Raw genomic sequence first — 22,849 nt, 5'->3', positions numbered from 1 at the left:
CAATTTGTATTTTAAAGATTAAGGGAGTGGAGATATGGCTTAGTGGTTAAGGCACTTGTCTGTGAAGCCTAAGGACCCAGGTTCAATTCCCCAGTACTCATGTAAACCAGATGCACAAGGGGGCGCATACAACTGGAATTCATTTTCAGTGGCTGGAAGCCCTGGCATGCCTATTCTCTCTATATAGCTGCTTCTCTCTCCCTCTCTCTCTCTCTCTCTCTCTCTCTCTCTCTCTTTCTCTCTCAATTTTTTTTTTTTTTTAGGGCTGGAGGGATTGCTTAGTGGTTAAGCACTTTCCTGTGAAGCCTAAGTACCTGGGTTCGAGGCTCGATTCCTCAGGACCCACATTAGCCAGATGCACAAGGGGGTGTATGTGTCCGGAGTTCGTTTACAGTGGCTGGAGGCCCTGGCGCACCCATTCTCTCTCTCTCTCTCTGTCTCTCTCCCCGCCCCCAACATATATATATTTCTGTGTCTGTCACTCTCAAATAAATAAATAAATAAATTTTAACTATTTTTTTTAATGTGGAAGAAAAAAAGAAAGGCATGCTTGGGCTCAAGAGATGGTTTAGTGGTTAAGGTGCTTGCCTGTGAAGCCTAAGGACCCAAGTTCAATTCCCAAGGACCCACATAAGCCAGATGCACAAGATGGCACATGCATCTGGAGTTAGTTTGCAGTGGCTAGAGGCCCTGGCATACCCATCATTCTCTCTCTCTCTCTCTCTCTCTCTCTCTCTCCCTCCCTCTCCCTCTCCCTCTCCCTCTCCCTCTCCCTCTCCCTCTCCTTCTTTTACTTTCAAATATTTTTTAGAACTAATTAGTAAATTTACTCAAATGAAGGAAGTTTGAATGTTACAGAAATGAAAAATATTCAAAATCTATATATAATAAAAAGTGAATATAAATTAGCCAAATCCATGGACATTTCCAGTTAAACATTCATACAAATATATAATAACCTTTTACCTTTATATAAGGATAAAATAAACATACAAATATAATATGAAGATTCTAGCAAAAAAAAAAGAGCCACTAAAAATATTCTCAGGTCTAAAAACTGGTGTGGGATATATTTCAATACAACATCCTTTATGAATGCTAAACCCCTGACTTAATTCCATGATTTTATTATGCCAGAAGCATTGGGTCTTCTAATTTTTTTAAAAGAGATATTGGTATAATAATACACTGGCTTATTAATAATTAAGGCATTTTGCATACACAGTATCAGTGTGGGCTAAAACAATTTTATACTGATTATTTACTTTGATTCTTTAAACTTTCAGTCTTTTCAACAGAAATAGCTGCAGACATTGAAGAGTCTTTTTTTTATATTATAAAACACAGTAAAATTAATGATTGGTTTTTGTAGTTCTTAGTAGTAAGTCCTGTCTTATCTTCTCGCATAGTATAAATCATAGTCTCACGCAGGACCGCATGAAGACCCATCAGTTCTCACGCCATGCTGCAGACAGCCATAGAAACTGATGCAGCAACAGTGAACAGCCTCCTGGTGCGCAGTCAGCTCAGGGACGCCGAAGCTGCTCCTTTTGGCTATCTTTCCACTTCAATATGAAGTAGATTGTTAGAGTTTCATGAGTAGTTTCATCATGTGGCTTTTAAAAGAAAAAAAAAATGATTTGATTTCTTCCATAGTCCACAGTTCTTAGAAGAGACTTACTTTTGGAAATCATTTAATCTGGTGATGGTTTCAATAACCAAAAGCTCTGTAGTAGATGAAATTTCTCAATGCAACTGTAATAAATAATCATCTACATCCTTAGCTATATTACCAGTATATCCTGGAACCAAAGTAAGATGGTTTTCCTGTTCCCATAATCCACTTAATTGTTGCTTCAAAATCTTAATATTTCCATCATTTATAATTTCCGTTTTGGATGATAGTTATGACCACCACCTTTTTATTACTGCTTGAAACCAGTTTAAACAAACTATAACATATTCTTCAAATTTGCTTTTAAGTAATGACTTTACTAGAGGCAACAAGTCTACACAGCAGCCAAGTGGGATATATTGCTTTTCTTCCTGTAAACTATTAGTTAGAACAGGAAGCCAATCTACCTCAGCTCCAAGATCTTCTATCCTCACCAAACAGGCAACAAGTTCAGTTATACTTCTCTTTCTCTAGAAAGTTAAAGCTACATTTAATCTCAAATTCCTGCTGAATAAAACTTGGGCCATTGTTTCATGGTCCTGAGAAACCTCAGAAAAAAAGCCACTGTATTTTGATGATGGGCTTTCTGTTTGTGAAGAACCAGAATCACTAGAGTTGACCAAAAATGTTCGACTATCATGGCTTAACTTTTCAGGCAGGTGGCCTGCACAAGCCAGTTCCTTTTCTTTATTTGCCATGTCACAGTCCCCACTTTTAGGGACTGTTTGTTTCAGTAACAGGGATTTAGAAAAGGGTGATGACCTTTCTTTCTGCGACAGATCACCTTGCATACTTTATCTGGGCTTTTCACGACTTGTCCAACTGTTCTATTTATGTGAGCAGCCAACTGTTTGGAGATTTCTTAACCTCCTTCATGTTCTTATCAGTGAAATTAGAGATCCTCTTTCTAGGAAGAACAATGGAATGATCCTCAATGTTATTACAGGAGTTCCATTTTTTAACATTGTTGGTTTTAGATGCCATAATCTCTTCAATACCGGCGCCTCAGCCCGACCACACGCCCGGCAGCCTAGAGCGGCCCTTGGCTCCCCGGCCGGGCCCCACTCCTACTTTCAAATATTTCTTTTAAAAGCCATGCTCAAGCTGGGTGTGGTGATGCACACCTTTGATCCAGAACTCAAGAGACTGAGGTAGGAAGAACATCATGAGTTTGAGGCCATCCTGGGCTACAGAGTAAGTTCCAAACCAGCTGGACTAAGTGAGACCCTGCCTAGAACAAAAAATAAAATAAAATAAAGTATGCTCTTACTCTACTCAACCAGTACCATCCCCTGTGTTTCTATTTCAGTGAAAGTAACTGTCATCTAACTGACTTATATGAAAGCAGAAGCATAAGAAATGTTAATTAAGGATGAATTGTGGGATGAGCAGATGGTAAGGGGTACCCCAAATGCATTAAAAACTCACCTGATTGCAAGTGGGCTTGTATTTGAGCCCTGGTTTATTCAAAATCAATTACAGCTGTTTGTGGTTGAAGTTGGACACCCCTGTGGACTTGGTTAAGCCTGCATCTTCACACTTCTCCAGGGCCTGAGGAGGAAGGAAATGTCTGGTCAACCTTTTGCATGTTTTTCCCTTTGAACTTTGTCCTTGGACTCTTTGAACGCCTATGTAATGAATGTAATTGATTCAGTTTCATCACCAAATACAGTACTCCTAATACACTTTATTGCTATGTAAACATGGTTTACTTAACTTTACCGCATGCACATTCACAGCAGCAAACAGACATGAAGTGCCGTCCCTCCTCCCACCCATTTCAGGGTTGCCTATTTTGATGCTAGACTTGCTATAGAGTCACTTTCCTTTATAGTAAGACCGCCCTATGCAAAGTCAGGTTACAGCTCTCTTGATTCCTTCTACAGTTGCATTTATCAGGCCTGTATTATTGTGCTAACAGCACTGGGTTTGTTTCTGCTGCTCCCCTTTATAAGGCCTCCATCTTCGGCCAGAACTATTGAGTAAAGAAATGCCAACTTGGAACTATACAAACTGAGAGTAGAGCTAGACCTTGTAGCTTATCCTATCCAACTCTCACTTTGCAGATGAGACTGCAGGGGTACAGAGAGCTGTTACGGTTTGTTAGGCCAAACAACTGATAGAACAAAGCCCTTCTCTTCCATTCCCCACTCCGACCTTGCCACACTGTGCCCTGTGGTGTCTGCAGCAGTATGTCCCTCCCATGTATCATGAATATCCAGTCTCTAAAATAATTTCCCCACTGGCATCCTTTGGCAGAAGTTCCTCCCCAGGCTGGGATGTGGACAGAAAAGAAGATGAAGAAAGTTTTTCTACTTAAGAATCACTTTCTAGATTGTGCCCTCGGAGCGGGCGGCGGCGGCGCCGAGGGCGGGCTGAGCGCATGGAGCGGCGCGGGCCGGGGGCTGCCGCTGCGAGGGGCCGGGCCGGGCCGCGCGGAGCCAGGACAGCTACTCCCAGATAAATACTGGCACACCTGGCCTGTAGGCTGAGCCGTTGCCAATGAACTCCATGAACCCCATGAAACCTGCCCTGCCCCCAATGCCACACGGTGATGGTTCATTTGCATATGAGTCTGTGCCTTGGCAACAAAGTGCCACTCAGCCAGCTGGGTCATTGTCTGTGGTCACTACTGTGCGGAGAGTTGGCAACGCGACCCAGACCCAGGTTTTGGGGAACCCCATGGGCCCTGCAGGAAGCCCTTCTGGTGGCTCCATGATGCCTGGTGTGGCAGGTGGCAGCTCTGCCTTGACTTCCGCTCAGTGCCTGGGACAGCAGGCGTTTGCTGAAGGTGGCGCTAGCAAGGGCTATGTGCAGCAAGGCGTGTATGGCCGTGGGGGCTACCCTGGGGGGCCCAGCTTCACCACTGGGTATGCTGGCAGCCCTGGCGGCCTGGGCCTCCCCTCCCATGCTGCGCGTCCCTCCACTGACTGACTTCACACAAGCAGCAGCTGCAGCTGCCACGACCGCTGCTGCAGCCACTGCCACAGCCACGGCCACAGCCACTGTGGCTGCCCTGCAGGAGAAGCAAAGCCAGGAGCTCAGCCAGTATGGAGCGATGGGGACTGGACAGTCTTTTAACAGCCAATTTTTGCAGCATGGAGGTCCCCGGGCACCCAACGTTCCCCCTGGCATGAACCCTTCTGGCATGGGAGGAATGATGGGTCCCTCTGGCCTCTCCTCCATGACTATGAACCCCACCCGGGCAGCTGGCATGACACCTTTGTATACAGGACAGCGCCTACCCCAGCATGGGTACCCTGGCCCTCCCCAGGCCCAGCCATTGCCCCGACAGGGGGTTAAGAGAGCCTACTTGGAGGTGTATCCAGGGCAGCAATACCTGCAAGGAGGCCAGTATGCACCCAGCACTGCCCAGTATGCACCCAGCCCTGGGCAACCCCCTGCTCCTGCTTCCTACCCTGTTGGAGATGAGGAGATGAGCCCTGAACAGATCTTTGCCCTGAAATAACCTCTGCCCTGAGATAACTTCTGCCCTGAGCAACTTCCGACCTTTCCTCATGCCCCCACCCTGCCATACCTAACTGATTCCATCCCCTCACCCCGCCACACCTAACTAATTAACATCCTGCCTGGCGACTGCAGAGACGTGAGAACTATACCGTGAATTCTTGGAATAACTGCAAACTGTCCTAGGCCAAAGGCCAAGAAGATTCTGTAACTTTCCACCACCTGCCTCCTCCAGCCCCCCCACCCACCCAAGACCCTAACCCTTAAAAAGGCCTCGGTGGCTCAATAAAATTGGACTCTTGACAAGTGTACATTTGCTTGAGTCTCTTCCTCTCTCTCTCGCCCATCTTATTTCAGGTTAGGGTCCCCCTCACCCCCACGAATAACGAGGTCCCGCGGGTCGGGACACTACCCTGGGCACAGGCTGCCCCTGCAGCAGGGTATGGGCCCTGCAGGACTGCATTACAAGCTTGCAGAGCAGTTCAGCGGGCAGGGCGCCAACTTCAGCGGGGGCAGCATAGGCTACAGCCAGCCCAGCCTAAGTGGGCCTGCCCGCTCCATCCCTGGCTACCCCAGCTCCCCGCTGCCAGGGAACCCTACACCACCCATGACGCCCAGCAGCAGTGTTCCCTACATGTCCCCAAGCCAGGAGGTCAAGTCTCCTTTCCTGCCTGACCTCAAGCCAGGTCTCAGCTCTTTGCACCCATCGCCTTCTGGAAGTGGCCCTTGTGATGAGCTGCGCTTGACCTTCCCAGTACGAGATGGAGTGGTCCTGGAGCCTTTCCGCCTGCAGCACAACCTGGCTGTGAGCAACCATGTCTTCCAGCTCCAAGACTCTGCCTACAAGACACTGATGCTGAGGCCTGACCTAGAGCTGCAGTTCAAGTGCTACCACCACGAGGACCGGCAGATGAACACCAACTGGCCCGCCTCGGTGCAGGTCAGCGTCAACGCCACGCCCCTCACCATCCAGCGTGGAGACAATAAGACTTCCCACAAGCCCCTCTACCTGAAGCATGTGTGCCAGCCTGGCCGCAACACCATCCAGATCACGGTCACCGCCTGCTGCTGTTCCCACCTCTTCGTGCTTCAGCTGGTGCACCGTCCATCTGTCCGCTCCGTCCTGCAGGGCCTCCTCAAGAAGCGCCTCTTGCCAGCTGAGCACTGCATCTCCAAGATAAAGCAGAACTTCAGTAGCGGCACTCTCCCTGGTACCCCTGGGCCTAATGGAGAGGATGGGGTGGAGCAGACGGCTATCAAGGTGTCCTTGAAGTGCCCCATCACCTTCCGCGGGATCCAGCTCCCTGCCCGTGGTCATGACTGTCGTCACATACAGTGCTTTGACCTGGAGTCATACTTACAACTTAACTGTGAGCGGGGAACCTGGAGGTGCCCTGTGTGCAACAAGACGGCATTGCTGGAGGGCCTAGAGGTGGACCAGTACATGCTAGGCATCTTGATTTACATTCAGAACTCCGACCACGAGGAGATCACCATGGACCCCACGTGCAGCTGGAAGCCGGTGCTTGAAGCCCGACCTGCACATCAAGGAGGAGCCGGATGGGCCAGTGCTGAAGCGCTGCCGCACCGTGAGCCCTGCCCACGTGCTCATGCCCAGTGTGATGGAGATGATTGCAGCCCTGGGCCCTGGCTTTGCCCCTTTGCAGCCCCCCTCAGCTCCTGCCCCCAGCGACTACCCCAGCCAGAATTCCAACTTTTTGGGCCCTGGAATCTTCCCAGAGTCTTTCCCAACTACCACACCCAGCACCCCAAGCCTTGCTGAGTTCACCCCAGGGCCACCCCCCATCTCCTATCAATCTGACATTCCTAGCAGCCTCCTGACTCCAGAGAAGTCTGCCCCTTGTCTCCCGGGCCAGATGGCACCAGCAGGCCACCTGGACCCAGCCCACAATTCTGGACCACCAGGGCTGCACACCTCCAACCTTGTGCCCCCCCAGGGTCCCCAGCTGCACCATCCAAACCCTTCCCCTGCATCCCGGCAGCCCCTGGGCCAGGGAGCACAGGGCCCATCAGTGAGTTGGCCTTTAATCCTGCCACAGGCGTGATGGGCCCCCCCAGCATGCCTGGAGCTGGGGAGGCCTCAGAACCAGCTCTGGATCTGCTCCCAGAACTGACCAACCCCGATGAGCTGCTCTCCTACCTGGGCCCACCCGACCTTCCTACAAACAGCAGTGATGACCTGCTCTCACTATTTGAGAACAACTGATCCTGTGTTAAACTTCAGCCTGGTGGGGACAACTCAAAGATATCACTGCAAACTTCCCTTCTCACCAGCTCCACAGGACGGCTGGTGGTCCTCCCTGAACCCCTCCCGTGCATATGGCCCAAACCAGGACCTGCCACTGCTGGCCCTCTCAGAACTGGAAGTAGCCCTGTGCTCCAAGGGGCTCCAGGCCAGTGACCCTCACCACCTTCCCTCCACCGAGCTCACTGCTACAGAATGGGTCTTGCCAAGGTGCCCTGCCAGCCTCTGCCTAGCCATGTGTACACACCTCATACCCTCGTCTCATGGCCTTGCACCTTGTCTTTTCGCCCTGCCTGCTTCTCCCACCCAGCCTGCATCTTGTCTAGCATTGACCCTTCTGTTTCTACTCCTCCAGAGAAGAGCCAGGTATGAGATAAGCTGGCTCTGCCCCTCGGCCTGCAGCGCCACTGGCCTGCGCCTGGCATTCTCAGCTCAGAGCCGTGCAGAGTGCCAGCCTTCCAGGGCCTGGTGCTCCAGTCAGCCATGTGTGATGTGGGGCTCCTCTCCCCACCCTGAGCTTGAGGCTGAGGTGGGGGTGGCTATAAAGCACAACAATGTACATAGTGTCGAAACGCTAACAGCTGGGAAAGGGAGGGGACAACCATTTCAGTCAGCATGTTTCCTCTGGGCCAGCCCAGGCCTTCCCTGTGCTGTTTGTCCCTTTCTGAGTGCGGACAGCTTGAAGGGATGTTCTAGTGGGGAGGGGGACAGTGAGCTGCTCTCCCAAGTTGCCCTTTTCTGTGAAAGTGAAGAATTAGATCAGCTGTGTGTTTTTTAAAACCACCTCATCTCCACCCTGTGGAACCACACCCAGGTTGGGGGAGGCTGTTGCATCTGCTGGCAAGGTGCCCAACCCTGCAAGCAGGGTGCCTGGCCTGTTGTGTCTCCTGTCTGTGCGGTCTTATTAAAGGACTCCCTCGTGGTGGAAAAAAAAAAAAGAATCACTTTCTAGTACCTAAGGAACTTACTCATCCAGCCTTCAAGAAGCTGTGAGTACTAATCAAATTACGTGTGTCTGTGTGAGTGTGTGTCTGTGTGAGGGTATATGTGTGATCATGTGTGTGTGTTTTGTATTGTGGGGTGTGTGTGTGTGTGTGTGTGTGTGTGTGTGTGTGGAGACTGAGGGAAAGAAAATCAGAATTATCAGAGAGACTGTAGCAAAATATCTTCCTCCTCAATTGTCTCTACTTTCCTATCTCCACCAATCCTTGAACCACTTAGAATGATCTTTCCAGATGGAACTAATTTTATGTCCCAAGAAGAAAATGGTATAAAGGTAGAATTCACACTATTGAGTTTTAGCTCGTACTTGAGACTCAAATTTGTAACAGCCTGTGGACAGGGCCACAATCTCTGAAACATACAGGGTGGTGTTCTCAAGTCTCTCAGGTTGCACTGATACCCTTGAACTTCAATCCCTCTGAAAACTGTAGGATGAGAATTTTTAAAACGCTTAATTGTGGAATGTCTCAGAAAGATGCATCTCACTTAGCAAGAACCCAGAAAATCTCAATGGCTTCACATAATCAGAATTGTCCTGGGCGCAGAAGAGGTGGCGGAAAGATTTTAAGAGGCAAAAGTGGACACATCATGCCCAGAGGTATGCCTGCCCCCAACAATTGACTGCTGCTCCCACAGCGCAAGCCACAATGTACACTGGAGACTACCAGCAACCCCAAGGAGGGCCTCCAGTAGAAAGGAAATCACGTCTGGAACTGGGAAAAAAGTCAGAATCATATCTGTGCCGGCCTGCAGCATGAAGATCGAAACAAAACCCCAAAGGTGGGAGTGGGAATGAATCTGAGACAAGAACACAAGGAATGGATCCAAGACGAGTTCTGATCAAGGCTCAGGTTTATTCAGGCAGACACAAACTTATATGCAGAAGATAAAAATTTCTCCACGATGCCTACGTGCCTAGGGTCAGCTTCGCCAGGGCCATGTGGTAACGCCCCTGTGTCCGGTGCCTATGTCTTATGTTAAATAATGCCTTTGTGACTGGCGCCACCTCAGCTGGATGCCTTCTCCCCTAGGCTGCAGGATAAGGCCTTTGTGTTAAGAGATTAAAGACCACCTGTAGCTTGCAGTTCCTCTGCAGCTCCCGACACATATCCAAAAAATGAGTTCACTCTCCAGTATCAAGCCCCCACCAATCTTGGGCTACAAGAGGACCTACACGTATTAAATTCTCTCTAAACTAATAATGGTTATCCCATTTATCCAGTGCTGACTTCACATTGGAGAATCTGCTTCTCTTTTTCAGATGGATGCAGAACCTGAGGAGAGAACCAGCCCATTGCACCTCACCAAGGCCCCAGCTGAAGCCATAGAGCAGTTGGGGAAATGAGCAAGAGTGCTGCTTTCTTGGTAAACCTGGTACCAGCACAAGGGTAAAGGAGATAGACACAGAGAACACTCAACTCCTACCACACCAGATACCCAGAGACACAGAGGCTCCAAGAGCCCATCACTGAAGCAGACCTAAAACGAACCCAACACGGCTCAGGGAAATTTGTGGAAGAGGGGGTGGAAAGATTGTTAGAGCCATAAGTTGGGACATTATACACAAAGACATTGACTCTTCCCCATAACTGATGTCTAACCTCATAATACACGACCTACAATCTCCATGGGGATAGCTGGAATCCCCCAGGAGGAGGGTCCCTTCAGAGGGGGAGGACAGGGATGAAGGATGGTACCCACATGTGCTCTTTACACACTGAGGATGTACAGAACCAATAAAGAATAAATGGTTACAAAAAAAAATTGTATTTTTATGCGAGCATTAGGAGATATTTTTACTGTTCTCTAAGGCACATCTAAGACACAGTTTGTATGGTTTTTTAAACGTATTTTCTTCTTGAGACAGAATCATGATGACCTTGAACTTTTGATCCTACTTGTCACCACTGCCCAAGAGCTGTGATTACAAGCACTTACCATCACATGGTGTGCTTAAGGTCAAATCCAGGGCTTCCTGAATGCTAAGCAAGCACTCTACCAACTGAGCTACACCCCGGCTCCGTAGTATAGTTCTACATTTAGGAATAATAGCAAAGGTTGGATGTGAGATCCATAAAACAAATCCTGAGCTTAACCTGTCACACTGGACAAGAGCTAATTATGCCACTGAAAACAAACCAGCCCAGTCTGACCACGATTGATGCTTCATATCGTATTTCCTCTAAGACTGAACATGTTGGCCTCAGTCATCTGGGGACTATCCTTCCCAACCTGTCACAGTTTCCCTGACCTTACTGTGACCGTAATTGGATACTAAGTTTACTGCAGTGAACTGAATGGTTGATAAAATGATATGTTTGCTGAGAAGTATAATCCTATCCAGTTATTACTTTATGTCTCCTAAGGCTGTTTTATTACAAGTGGAATCAATGGTGGCTTCTTATTTGAAAAAAAAATCCTCTGGCAAATACTCACAACAAAGCTACCACCAAGTAGTCCCATCAGCCATTGTCTCTGTCCATTGTCATTGGAATTTCTAATCAAAAGTGAAAATAAGAAGACTTGGGAGATTGTGGAGGAGTCACTATAATCATGTACTTTAAGTAATCAAAATACATGCCAAGCATTGAGATATGTTAGGTAACAATGACAATAGCAATAATAATGATAGAGACAGTCCACCCACGAAATTATTGACTTCTAAATGTCCACAGTCAGCATTCTGTCATCCCACTATGTAGGAAAGAGATTATCTTTAAAGATCTCTGTTACCTGAGAGAAGCAAGGTAGAGACAGTTCCAAGGAAGCATTGATGGGTCCTTCCAAGCTACCCATTCTCCATCAGACACAGGGCTTTGTCTTCTGCAAATACATCCAGAGGCCCTGACCTTGAGCCCTTCAGTCCCGAGGTCCACTTACCTCAGCAGGAGCATAAGTACCAAATCCAAGGACAGGCATACGGTGCCCATCGTTCAGCTTCACCAAGGAACATTTGGAATCCATAGTAAGCCACAGTCCAAGGTTCTGACTGATCTTTGCTTCCTTGTCTAGGCAGAGCCCTGGTTAAAGGCAAGGCTTCAGCATTCTTTATCTCTGTCATGGGAGGCAGGACCAAGATTACAGCTACCAGGTGTTCCAGAATGAAGCACCTGGCTCATCTCTTGTGGCTCTTTCCTGTCTACACAGGCAGAGCTCACAGGAGCACACACAGGAGTGTTACAAACATTAAGAGTGAATTTGCAGCGCTTCTCCTATAGTAGAAATTAACTATGACAATTTGGTCCCAGTAATTGCACCAGACTTATTTACAGGACAAAAAAGTATCATTAAGGGCCTCATTTCTAGACATTAATTCTGCTGGAAGGCCTTAATTTCTTTGCCTTCCACTTTATTATAAAACCCATCAAAGAAGACTTTATTTAGAATTTCTCAAAGCTTCATGTCTATAGGCTGAAGAGATTGCTTAGTGGTTAAAGCACTTGCCTATGAAGTCTGTGAACCCAGATTCAATATCCTAGGACCCATGTAAGCCAGGGTGGTGCATGCATCTGGAGTTCATTTATAGTGGTGGAGGCCCTGGAGTACCCATTCTCTCTATCTGCCTCTTTCTCTCTTTCTCAGTCTATCCAATAAATAAATAAAATACTTTTTTAATTTTTTTAAATTTTTATTTGCATTTTCCATGATTATAAAAAAAAAATCCCATGGTAATTCCCTCCCTCCCCACCCCCCACACTTTCCCCTTTGAAATTCCATTCTCCATCACATTAAAGTAAAATATTTTTAAAAATAAATAAAAGAGCTTGATGTCTATAGGAAAACAAATATTTTCAGAATCCACCTAAATTTCACTACCTTTTCCTGGTGTTAAGGCTTCATTGCAAACTTCAGACTTGCTCTGCTTATTTCATATTCTCATTCTTTCTTCCTCTATCTATGCCTCTCTTTTTTCCTCTCTCTTTATCTCTGTGAGTGTGTGGTATATTTGTGGTGTGGTATGTGTGGTGTATTCATGTGTGTGTGCTGATGTGCTCCAGGTGTGTACATGCAGCAGCCAGAGGAGAACATTAGATGTTCTTCTCATCACTCGCCGGGGCATTATTTCCCTTGAGATAGGTCTCTCCCTCATTCTGGAGTTTCTGTTCTATGAGCAAGCCCCAGCCAATCTCTAGTCTTTGCCTCCGCCACTGGGGTTACAGGCATGTGTGGTCATATCCAGCTTTTTATGTGGGTCCTGGGGAATCAAAGTTGGTGGTCTCCAGTCTGAGATGCCCTCATGCACTTGCCTACAAAGCCTAAGTACCCACATTCGGGTCCCCAGTACCCACATAAACCCAGATGCATAAGGTGGTACATTCATCTGGAGTAAGTTCATTTGCAGTGGCCTACATATGTTTTTAAAGTGAATATAGTAGCCTATCATGGTGTCTCGTTTCTATTATCCTACTACTTGGGAGGTAGATGTAGGAGGATCTGAAATTCAAGGTCATCTTCCACTATGTAGTAAGTTTGAGGCCAGGTTAGGCACATGAGATCCTGTCTCAGATAAATGAATGAATGAATGTATGAATGAGCATGACATAACTTATCACAAATTTATATGATATTCAAAATAATAACAAAGATAATGTGACTGCAATTTTGGTCTTTATGACCCGAGCATAGAGTTGTCATTTAATGAGATTGGAAAACAAAGGTTGGGTGGGATTTGAAAGGATTAAAGGAGTTTTCTGGGATATATTGAGCTTTGAGTAGACAACTTGATATTTCAGTTTGGATTTGGGGAAAGGGGTTGAACTGGATTAATTTGGGAGTTTCTAGCCTACTCTTGGGGTTTAAAGACAATATTAGAGGATCACCTCAGGAACATCCTGTTTTACAGTAGCTGTGTCTGCTTTCCTTCTCTTAACTGCTATAAAACTCTGTAATAAAATCTTTCTTAACTTCAAAAATCCTGGAGAAATCCTTCACCCAACCAAAACATTCATAACTATAGACAGCATGGCAAGTTTTTATTTTAAAAGTTTAATGGGGGTGAGAAGGCCTAAGTGAGGTCAGGGGAAGAGATTGAGTAAAGGAAAGGTGGAGGGAGAGCTAATCAAAATCTAAGAGGATATAAATAAGCCATATGGAAACCTACTTTTTTGGACAATGGGACACTCAGGAGCCATAGATTATTACTAGAAAATTTTCAGTGCCAAGGATGAAATACCTTCCAGTGAGTTGTTGGCCAGGGGGGCCACTGATGCCTCCAAAACATTACAAGGCTGTTGCCGAGGCCCTTGGTTTCCCACCAGGAATAGATGGTAAGACCCTATTGCTAAAGACTCCACATGCTTGGGCTGCCAGGTCACTGAGAAATCCTGCTGGAGCTGACCTGAAAACCTCCTCCATGTAGACCAGCTGACAGAAAGCTGGAAAAAAGCCATGCTGCATACAGTTCAATGGGAGAGAGAAATCACCAGTGATGATACCCAACAGTGGACACTGCAAACCTTATATTTGGCCAGCCAGGCCAAATGAGCCAATGGGTACAATAGTGGCATGTCTCTATGGGGGAAACCAACTGTCCTCTAATTGGACTAGAGGCCTGCTCCATGGGAGGAAATACATCCCTGATACTGCAAACCTACAACAGAGGTAGTCATGAGCCCTAAGGATGTAACATCTGCTGCTGTCTGGCTAAATGTATATACTATGCTCACCAAACAGCCCATTAAGCACTTCTCTTAATGTTCATACCCATATATTACTGCTGCTCTCACTTTTTGTTAGAGAACCTTCTCTTTTCAGATGGCAGTGACCTTGGGATGACTCAGAAGTCATCATGGTGCTGAGAAGAAGTGACAGAGGAGTGCTCAACACTGAAATATCTCTATCACACCTTCCAAGGCTCAGGGTCTGTTGCAGAAGAGGTGGCAGAAAGAATGTAAAAGCCAAAGGAAGGGTAGGACTTCTTAAAACGTGCTCCTCCAGACACAAAATGGCCTGAAATCCCATGACCTCACAATGCCTGACGCTACCTACATAATAGGTACATCATAATAGGAGAAAAAAGATGTTGACATCAAAATAAAAGAGAGACTGATTGAGATGGGGAGGGGATATGATGGAGAGTGGAGTTTCAAAGGGGAAAGTGGGGAGATGGAGGGGATTACCATGGGATATTGTTTACAATTATGGAAGTTGTCAATAAAAAAATAAAGAAAGAGAATAAAAAGATTCTATTGAAGGACTAGGAAGATGGCTCAGCAGTCAGCACTTGCTTAAAAAGCCAAGGGCCAGTTTCAATTCCCAAGCCACCCACATAAGCATGACAAAAAGTGGCACAAATGTCTGGTGTTCATTTTCATGGCAAGTGGTCCTGATGTGCATGTAATACACACACACACACACACACATACACACACACACACATGTGTAAATAACTAAAATTTTTAAAGCAATTTTAGGAGAATAAATTATCAATAATTATAGCTATTGCTGATAGAATAAGTAAAGCAAGGACTATGAAGCCTCTATCAAATTTGACAGCATAATGATCATTGGTGATCTTACTGAAAGACTTTTTAAATATTTTTACTTATATATCTACTTATTTAAGAGGAAAAGAAAGAGAGAGTTTGAGCACACCAGAGCCTCTTACCACTGCAAACAAATTCCAGATGTATGTGCAGCATTGTGCATCTGGCTTTCCTGGGGGATTAACTCAGGCTGGCAGGCTTTGCAAGAAAATGCCTGTGACCACTAAGCCATCTCTTTGATCCCCTAAAAGCCTTTGTAGTAGCACAATAGAAAACAAAAATCCTGTGGGCTAGAGAGAAGACTCAGTGGTTAAGGCACTAGCCTGCAAGGTCTAATAACCCAGGTTCAATTCCCCAGTACCCACATAAACCAGATGCACATAGGGGGGCATGCATCTGGAATTCATTTACAGTGTGGCCTAAGGCCCTGGTGCACCCATTGTCTCTGTCTGTTTTCTATCTCTCTCTGCTTGCAAATAAATAAATTAAAACACTTTTATTATTTTGAAAAAAGAATAAAACAAAAACCTCAGTAAAACAAATTTAACAGAGTGGGAATTGGAAGCAATGATTGTACACAAATTTTTCTATGTATTTAACAGTGAAGGTAAAGGAAAACGGAAGAAGAGATTGGAAAGTATCTTGCAGGACGAACATAATTTGTAATAGGGAAAGTCAAGTAAATGGAAGGCCAGAGTACTGGGTGCAATGCCTGGGAAGATACTGGCAACAGAGGGACAGAAGTGGGTCAATGAAAAGCATGTGGGGAGGAGGTGAGACGTGCCAGAGGAAGATGCTACAATTTCCAGGAAATGAGAGCGACTGACAGCAAGACAGATGGCTAGAGAGTACAACAAGGAAGGCAGCTTGAAAGGCAGCTGTCTCTAGGGAAGAGGAGGGGGACTGACTAGAAAAAGAAAAGGGGACAACCGCCCTATCTGCTCACTGGGAAGGTAGCAGGAAATGAATGAAACTTGCTCTTGGTGGAGCTGCTGCAAAATAGTATCCTCAAGTCAAACCTGGAGTCTGAGCTTTTAAAGAGAGGGAGGACCTGGGAATATTAATCCAAATTGCATCACCTTGTGATGATGAGCTATACATTCCAGAGGGAATATCACAAGGGCTGCATAATTATAAACATATAAAAGTATTCAGGCTTAGGGTGAATGGTTCAGTGGACAAAAGTTTCACAACTCAAACAACTCAAGCTAAAGAACCCATGTCCAGTCCCCAGACCCCACACAAAACAGAAGCCATAGTGGGTTCTGTGATCCCAGCATGTGGATGCCTATAAAAGATGGGAGGCAGAGGCAGGAAAACTTCCAACAAGCTTGTGGTGAGCACAGCAAAGAACAGCAGAGCAAGAACCCAGAGAGAAAGCCTACCTCACATGAGGTGGTCAAGCGAGGATCCACCCACAAGTGTTGTCCTCTGACACACACACACACACACACACACACACACACACACACACACACACTGTAGCATACACATGCCTGGCTCCCACTCACATCCACGAACATGCACCAAAGATAATAATTCTGGGGGGTGGGGGTGTCAAGGTAGGGTCTCACTCTAGCCCAGACTGACCTGGAATTCACTATGTATTCATTCTCAGGGAGGCCTCAAACTCACAGCAATCCTCCTACCTCTGCCTCCTGAGTGCTGGGATTAAAGGCATGCGCCACCACTCCCGGCTAATAATTTCTTTTGTAAAACACATTAACTTTTAAAAGCATACAAAGGAGAAGATATAGAGCTTTAAGGATCAAGGACTGGGGGACTAGGATGAGCTGAGGGTCTTGAGCTCTTTGGTAATTGAAATATGAGGGTAAAAGAACAAGGTTGATAATCCTGATGGTACTGGAGCAGAAAGCATTGCTGATCATATGAGCATTAAAATGGGAGCACAGGACTACAGTGGATGTAAGGGAGAATATGAATAAACCTTTTAGACTTAATCCACATTCCCTCCTCTTATTAAACCAATCAACTGCGCCCTATGCCTAAATAATAAATATTCCCAGGACTTATCCTCAGAGAGGAGGATTTAAAACTGGCACTTTCATCAATCCAAGTTTGACCACCTCATCAACAACCTCTTCTTTGAAAAACTCATTTCAATTTTTGGCAAGTTATATAACCTAAACTTGGTAACAGTGGTGGGTTTGAAGCCTTACCAGGAATGTGCATATTTCCTAACCATGGAGTAGTGGCCAAGGATCAAGGACTCATCCTAGACTGAGAAACTCCCAATAATGAAGCCAGGCCCATCTTAAGAATTGATAGAATAAAGGACTTTTATAGTAAATCATAATGATTTTTAGTGAAAAAAAAATCATTATATAAGGGACATGTAAGGTAGATGCCTATATAACTTCTACTTTTCTTGCAACTTGAGGCTAGAAGAAAAACCTGACCACAGAAAGCAAGAAAACAGAAGAATACTATGTTTCTTCCACTACCAGCAAGTTCCCAGTGAAAGGCTAAGTGCAGAAGGAGAAATCCTACAGACATCGAGGCAATACCTCAGAGAGACACCCCCCTGCTGAGGAGTTACACTGCGCCAAAGGCAAAAGAGGCCTCTTGTTTCTGAGCAAACTCCTGGAAGGGATGCAGAATCATGGTGACTCAACAACATACAGGTGTTCACTTAGCCGTAAAGCTAAACATTTGCTGGGTGATGAGTGATGAGACTAAAAGATGTGCCAATAGAAAGAGCTTGCCCTTGAGTAAACAAAAATCTTAGTCAGAGTTTCCTGGAGATTGTCATGAGCTAGCGTTTATTATGGAGGGATATCTCAATTATGTAGAGAAAATTTTACAGTCAATATAGCATTTTGACCATATCAACCAATGAGCATAGCAGCCCACCTGCCCATCAGAATGAATGTGTTTATGGAGAAGGCACCTAGCATTGGATCTCACAATGGGGTGGCTCACCTAACCCTTAGGATGAAAGAGAATGGTACAGTCTTGCTAAAAACCCTTTGACAGGGCTAGAGAGACAGCTCAGTGGGTAAGGGCACTTGCTTGCAAAGCCTGCCAGCTGGGATTAACTTCCCCAGTACCCATGTGAAGCCAGATGCACAAAGTGATACCTGCATCTGGAGTGTGTACACAGCAGCAAGAGACCCTCACATGCCCATGCTTGCTTGCTCTCTCTCTCTCCCTCTCCTTCTCCCTCTCTCTTGCTCTCTCTCCCTCTCAAGTAAGTCAATGAAATCTTAAGTGTTAAAAAAAAATCTGTATCAGACAGCCTCACACTGCTGGGATGAACCTCCAGACCAGACACAGTTTATGGGAGGGGAAGGGACTTATTTAAAGCTTACAAATCGGGCTGGAGAGATGGCTTAGCGGTTAAGCGCTTGCCTGTGAAGCCTAAGGACCCCGGTTCGAGGCTCGGTTCCCCAGGTCCCACGTTAGCCAGATGCACAAGGGGGCGCACGCGTCTGGAGTTCGTTTGCAGAGACTGGAAGCCGTGGCGCGCCCTTTCTCTCTCTCTCCCTCTGTCTGACTTTCTCTCTGTGTCTGTCGCTCTCAAATAAATAAATTAAAAAAAAAACTATTAAAAAAAATAAAATAAAATAAAGCTTACAAATCCAGGGGAGGTTCCATCATGGCAGAAGGTTAATTTTTCCATGCTGATAGTAGGGTGATGAGCTCTTGGGGAGAGGCTGGGTAATTCAGTCCAGGGGTCTCCCTTCAGGGCAGGTGACCAGGAGGCAGTTCCATGGTGGTGAGAGGTGGCAGAGTGGTGAGACTGACAGCTCCAGTGCAGCATGTTACTACTTGGTCTTGAATGAAACAGAGACTTCTCTCGTACCATCCCTGTATTGAGATGGCTTTGGGCAGACACCTGTTATAGAGAAGGTGAGGGAGATGGCAGAAGGGAGAATAAGGGAGCTTATTACTCTTAGTGACAGCTATGACATCAAAACACAGGGTGTAAAGGGAGGATGACCATTCAGAGGTGAGAGGTAGAGGACTGGGGGCAAGAGAGGAGGCAGAGGGGCATTTTGGGATCAGGGGAAGAGTAGGAACACAAGAGAGTTTAAGTTTGAGAGTGCCCATGAGGTGTCAGTGTACTGATCCCTGGATGTGACAGGATAAGGGGCGGGGGAGGAGTAGCTTGGGTTCTGGCTCAGGCAAGTGGGAGGAGCTGGGGTCAGGGCAGGTGAAGTTAATCAGGGACAGGCAGAGGCAGAAGGCATGAGTTAATGTTAGAGTTTAGTACTGTAAGTCAGCATCAGAAAGGGAAGCCTATTAATCTGACTCATTGTTTATGTTGTAGTTATATACACACATTCATTTTTTCCTCAGCACTGTAAATTCTAAGGAATTATAGGAAGCCTATACAAATGGTTATGACATTAAGTGCCATCCAGTGAGTAAGCGTAATACTTTCTGCCAACACTCAGATCCCAATACTGGTGTTCAGGCATCTGCAAGATCAAAGAAAGTGTGGAATTGCACAGCTGATCTAGAACTTTCTCCACAATGGTGCTCCATGCAAGACAGTCATCAGCCAACATGATTGTACCACTTTTATCAAACACAGTACACATGAGATATGTGCAAAGAGAAAAAAGTGACAGAGCAGAAAAAGAAACCAGACAACAGAAGGCATGTCAGTAAACACCATAGGTAACAAAAGGCAGAGCTCTCACTGCTATGAATATAAATCTAAGAGAAGGGCTAAATTGTAGGAACAGTAAATTTTCTAGAGTAGGTAACAAAACATTTTTATTCCCAGGCACAGTGCTAGACTGGCTGCCATTATATCAGAACTGCTGTTACATTACTTAAGGGTGTTTTGTCTGCTTGCAACACTAAGTCACGCTTCAATGCAGGTCAAGGAACCAGAGGTTCAAAACCCAAAGTAGCTCAGGACATCTCCCAGCAGCCACGACACTTCCTTCTCTCTGGAGCCCTGGCAATACCATGATCCAGCATCTATGACTCCCTCATTATCCATCCTTCCTTCTAAGTTTCCAGTTGCTGTAAGAAAAACATTCATTGAGGATCAGGTATGAATCTCTAGATGTGTCTTTTATAATCCAAGAAGGTATAAAAGAAAAGTTATGTGTGGCATATGGCATTTATTAAAGCACTGTGAGGAAAAGTGTACAATGAGCCATGACAATGGATAGAAAAACACCCCGGCCAGCGGGGAGTTGAACAAAGACTCGAGGAGAAGCTAACCTGGGTGCAAAAAGGCAAACAGACACAAGAAAGAGACCATGCTAGGTGTTTGTCAAGGCCTCGAGAGTTTATTCTTACATGTAGGTTTATATAGGGTTGTAGGGGGAAGGGGACGTGGTCAGGGCAAGGAGTTGTAGGGGAAGGAGATAGTTAGGGCAAAGATCACAGAGTTACTGGTTAAACTACAATGCCTTTGTTTCTTCATCAGCTACTGGCAGGATGGGGGAGTGTTTAGCCAGGTGTACGATCCCATTGTTTCTGGTAGTTGAATATTAAGTGAGGAAGTAGAAAGTTAACTTGCTATATGGCAGTCTTTGTTTCTGGTAGTTGAGTATTAGGTGAGGAAGTAGAAACTTAACTTGCTATATGGCAGTTTCTGTTAACATGGCCGAGGTTTGGTTCATAGCTCCCAACAGAAAACCATCTCAATGGTGTCTAGGAAGAATTAGCTCAGGATGGAGAGATTGCTCAGGGGTTAAGGCACTTGCCTGCAAAGCCTAAGATCCCAAGTTCAATTCCCCAGCACCCAGCCAGAGGGAGACCATACCTCAAAGAGAAAAGAAGAAAGAAAGAAAGAATGAATGAAAGAAAAAGAAAGAAAGAAAGAAAGAAAGAAAGAAAGAAAGAAAGAAAGAAAGAAAGAAAGAGACAGAGAGAGAGAGAGAAAGGAAGGAAGAAAGGAAGGAAGGAAGGAAGGAAGGAAGGAAGGAAGGAAGGAAGGAAGGAAGGAAGGAAGGAAGGAAGGAAGGAAGGAAGGAAGGAGGAAAGATAGAAAGCAAGCAAGCAGGCAGCTAGATGGAGACCATAGCTCAAAGAGAAAAGAATAAAGAGAGAAAGAAAGAAGGTAGGTCAGCCAGAGGGAGCCCATACCTCAAAGAGAAAAGAAGAAAGAAAGAAAGAAAGAAAGAAAGAAAGAAAGAAAGAAAGAAAGAAAGACAGAAAGAAAGAAAGAAAGAAAGAAAGAAAGAAAGAAAGAAAGAAAGAAAGACAGAAAGAAAGGAAGGAAAGAAAGATGGGAAGGAAGAAAGGACTTATTTATAGATGGATATCTTATGTGACCAATGTCTCTATGAAACAAAGCAATCCTAATAGAATTAGTAATACACAAACATAAAACCTACAGAAAGTTAGCAACATTGAGAACTCTAGTCTAAAGGATACCACCTTAATAACATGTTTCTTTCCTAAGCTTTGTATTTTAGAAGGCTTACATAACAAAATAAGAATCAGTCACAATAAGCACCACTACCTAGAAAACTGAACAGAAATCATATGTATTAAGTTGGCTTCTATGATTTCAGTATTGACGCAAATGAAAATTTTAAATCTCTGACGAATTTAAGGAGTAGGGCTTACTATAAGAGACATTATCTGATGTAAAAGTGTACCTCATATGTACAAAACAAAATACTTATTTAAGCAAGGTAAATAGATATAGACCAGGATTTCAAAGATCAAGATTATTCAAATGTCAGTGTTTTATCTGAATATAATGAGAGCAGTACTGGACATTTTTTATGCACTCAAGTTATATGTGTTTAACTCTATAAACTCTTTCTTACAAAAATAGTATATAAAATTTAGATATATATGACTCTATACACATTTTATCATAGATACATAAAAGATTAAATGTGCATAGCAAAAGAGTTACTTACAAAATTATTATTTAAGAACTGGAGAGATGGCTTAGCAGTTAAGCGCTTGCATGTGAAGCCTAAGGCCCCCAGTTCAAGGCTCGATCCCCAGGACCCACATTAGCCAGATGCACAGGGGGCACATGCGTCTGGAGTTCGTTTGCAGTGGCTGGATGCCTTGGCGTGCCCATTCTCCCTCCCTCCTTCCCTCCCCACTTCTCTCTCTCTCCCTTTCCCTCTGTGTCTGTCTCTCTCAAATAAATAAATAAATAAACAAAATTATTATTTAAAATCAAGCAAGTATGTTTTTTAAACAGAAAGGCTTTATAGCAACGGAACTGACTCTTAAATGAGACAAATATTTAGCTATTTGTTTAAGTATTAGGAATACAGACTTATTTGGATTTACCACAGAGTTTGCTAAGGAAATAACACTATTTTTAAATCCCACATGCTTAACTTGCTGCCCAACAATACTAGAATCTGGAGGTAAGTGTGTAGCCAGCCTGGCAAAAAGGAAGACTCTTGCACCCTTGCCTTTAACTATCAGATTACTGAAACAACTGACCCCAGAGGCGGGGCTTCCCCAGGAAGCTCATGCTGGGAATGAAAAGGTGGTATGAGGACCTTGCAAAGAGGGGCTGGAACTGAGCACTGGGATGCGCAGCACCGACCTTGACTTGACCTTGTGCTTTCTATTGAAACACAGGCTTCAAGTCAGGATCACAAGTATGGACTTGAGGTGAGAGGCCACTGGGTCTTTTGGCCTCTCTTCCCAATGTTGAATAAATCTCTTTTCCTGGTTTTCAGTATTAATTGGGCTCATTTAAAATTGGCCGACCCAGGGTTGGTGGCGAAGACCAGATTGTTAAGGCTACGAGAGCCTCGGCTCTGACCCCATCTGGTCATCAAGTACAGCATGGGCCTGCCTTCTGTAGAGACAGACACAGTGCTCACTTCAAAGGAAATGTGTTTCCTTCTTTATTTTGGAACCAAATATGAGTGTCCATGGCCTGGAATCACAGATTTGAGTAACTTCAAACACCATGTTCTAATGTGGTAACATTTCCATGAACTTTTAACAGTAGCACAACAAAACAGTTCATAAATA

General features: G+C 45.2%; 2 protein-coding genes and 1 pseudogene across 3 annotated transcripts in view; 1 reads left to right on the top strand and 2 right to left on the bottom strand.

Annotated features, from left to right (window-relative positions):
* Positions 1-11,375, bottom strand: part of LOC101612483 (prostaglandin-E(2) 9-reductase-like) — a 54,759-nt gene extending 43,384 nt beyond the window's left edge. For both annotated transcript variants that reach the window (XM_004662404.2, XM_004662406.2), the window contains exon 1: positions 11,292-11,375. In XM_004662404.2, coding sequence (XP_004662461.2) covers positions 11,292-11,375 — 84 coding nt within the window. The remainder of the gene's footprint in view (positions 1-11,291) is intronic.
* On the bottom strand, positions 1,717-2,659 carry LOC123455083 (annotated as a pseudogene).
* LOC105944323 (zinc finger MIZ domain-containing protein 2-like) lies at positions 4,102-8,331 on the top strand. The gene is given in 5 exon segments (XM_045134964.1): positions 4,102-4,606; positions 4,608-5,079; positions 5,509-6,667; positions 6,669-7,147; positions 7,150-8,331. Coding segments are annotated over 5 exon segments (2,760 nt in total). The 5' UTR covers positions 4,102-4,177; the 3' UTR covers positions 7,371-8,331.
* Positions 11,376-22,849: the final 11,474 nt, after the last annotated feature.

This window comes from Jaculus jaculus, chromosome 15 (assembly GCF_020740685.1).
Source record: "Jaculus jaculus isolate mJacJac1 chromosome 15, mJacJac1.mat.Y.cur, whole genome shotgun sequence".
NCBI lineage: Eukaryota > Metazoa > Chordata > Mammalia > Rodentia > Dipodidae > Jaculus > Jaculus jaculus.
The sequence above is the reverse complement of the archived record's forward strand: the minus strand, read 5'-3'. Positions and strand labels throughout refer to the sequence as shown.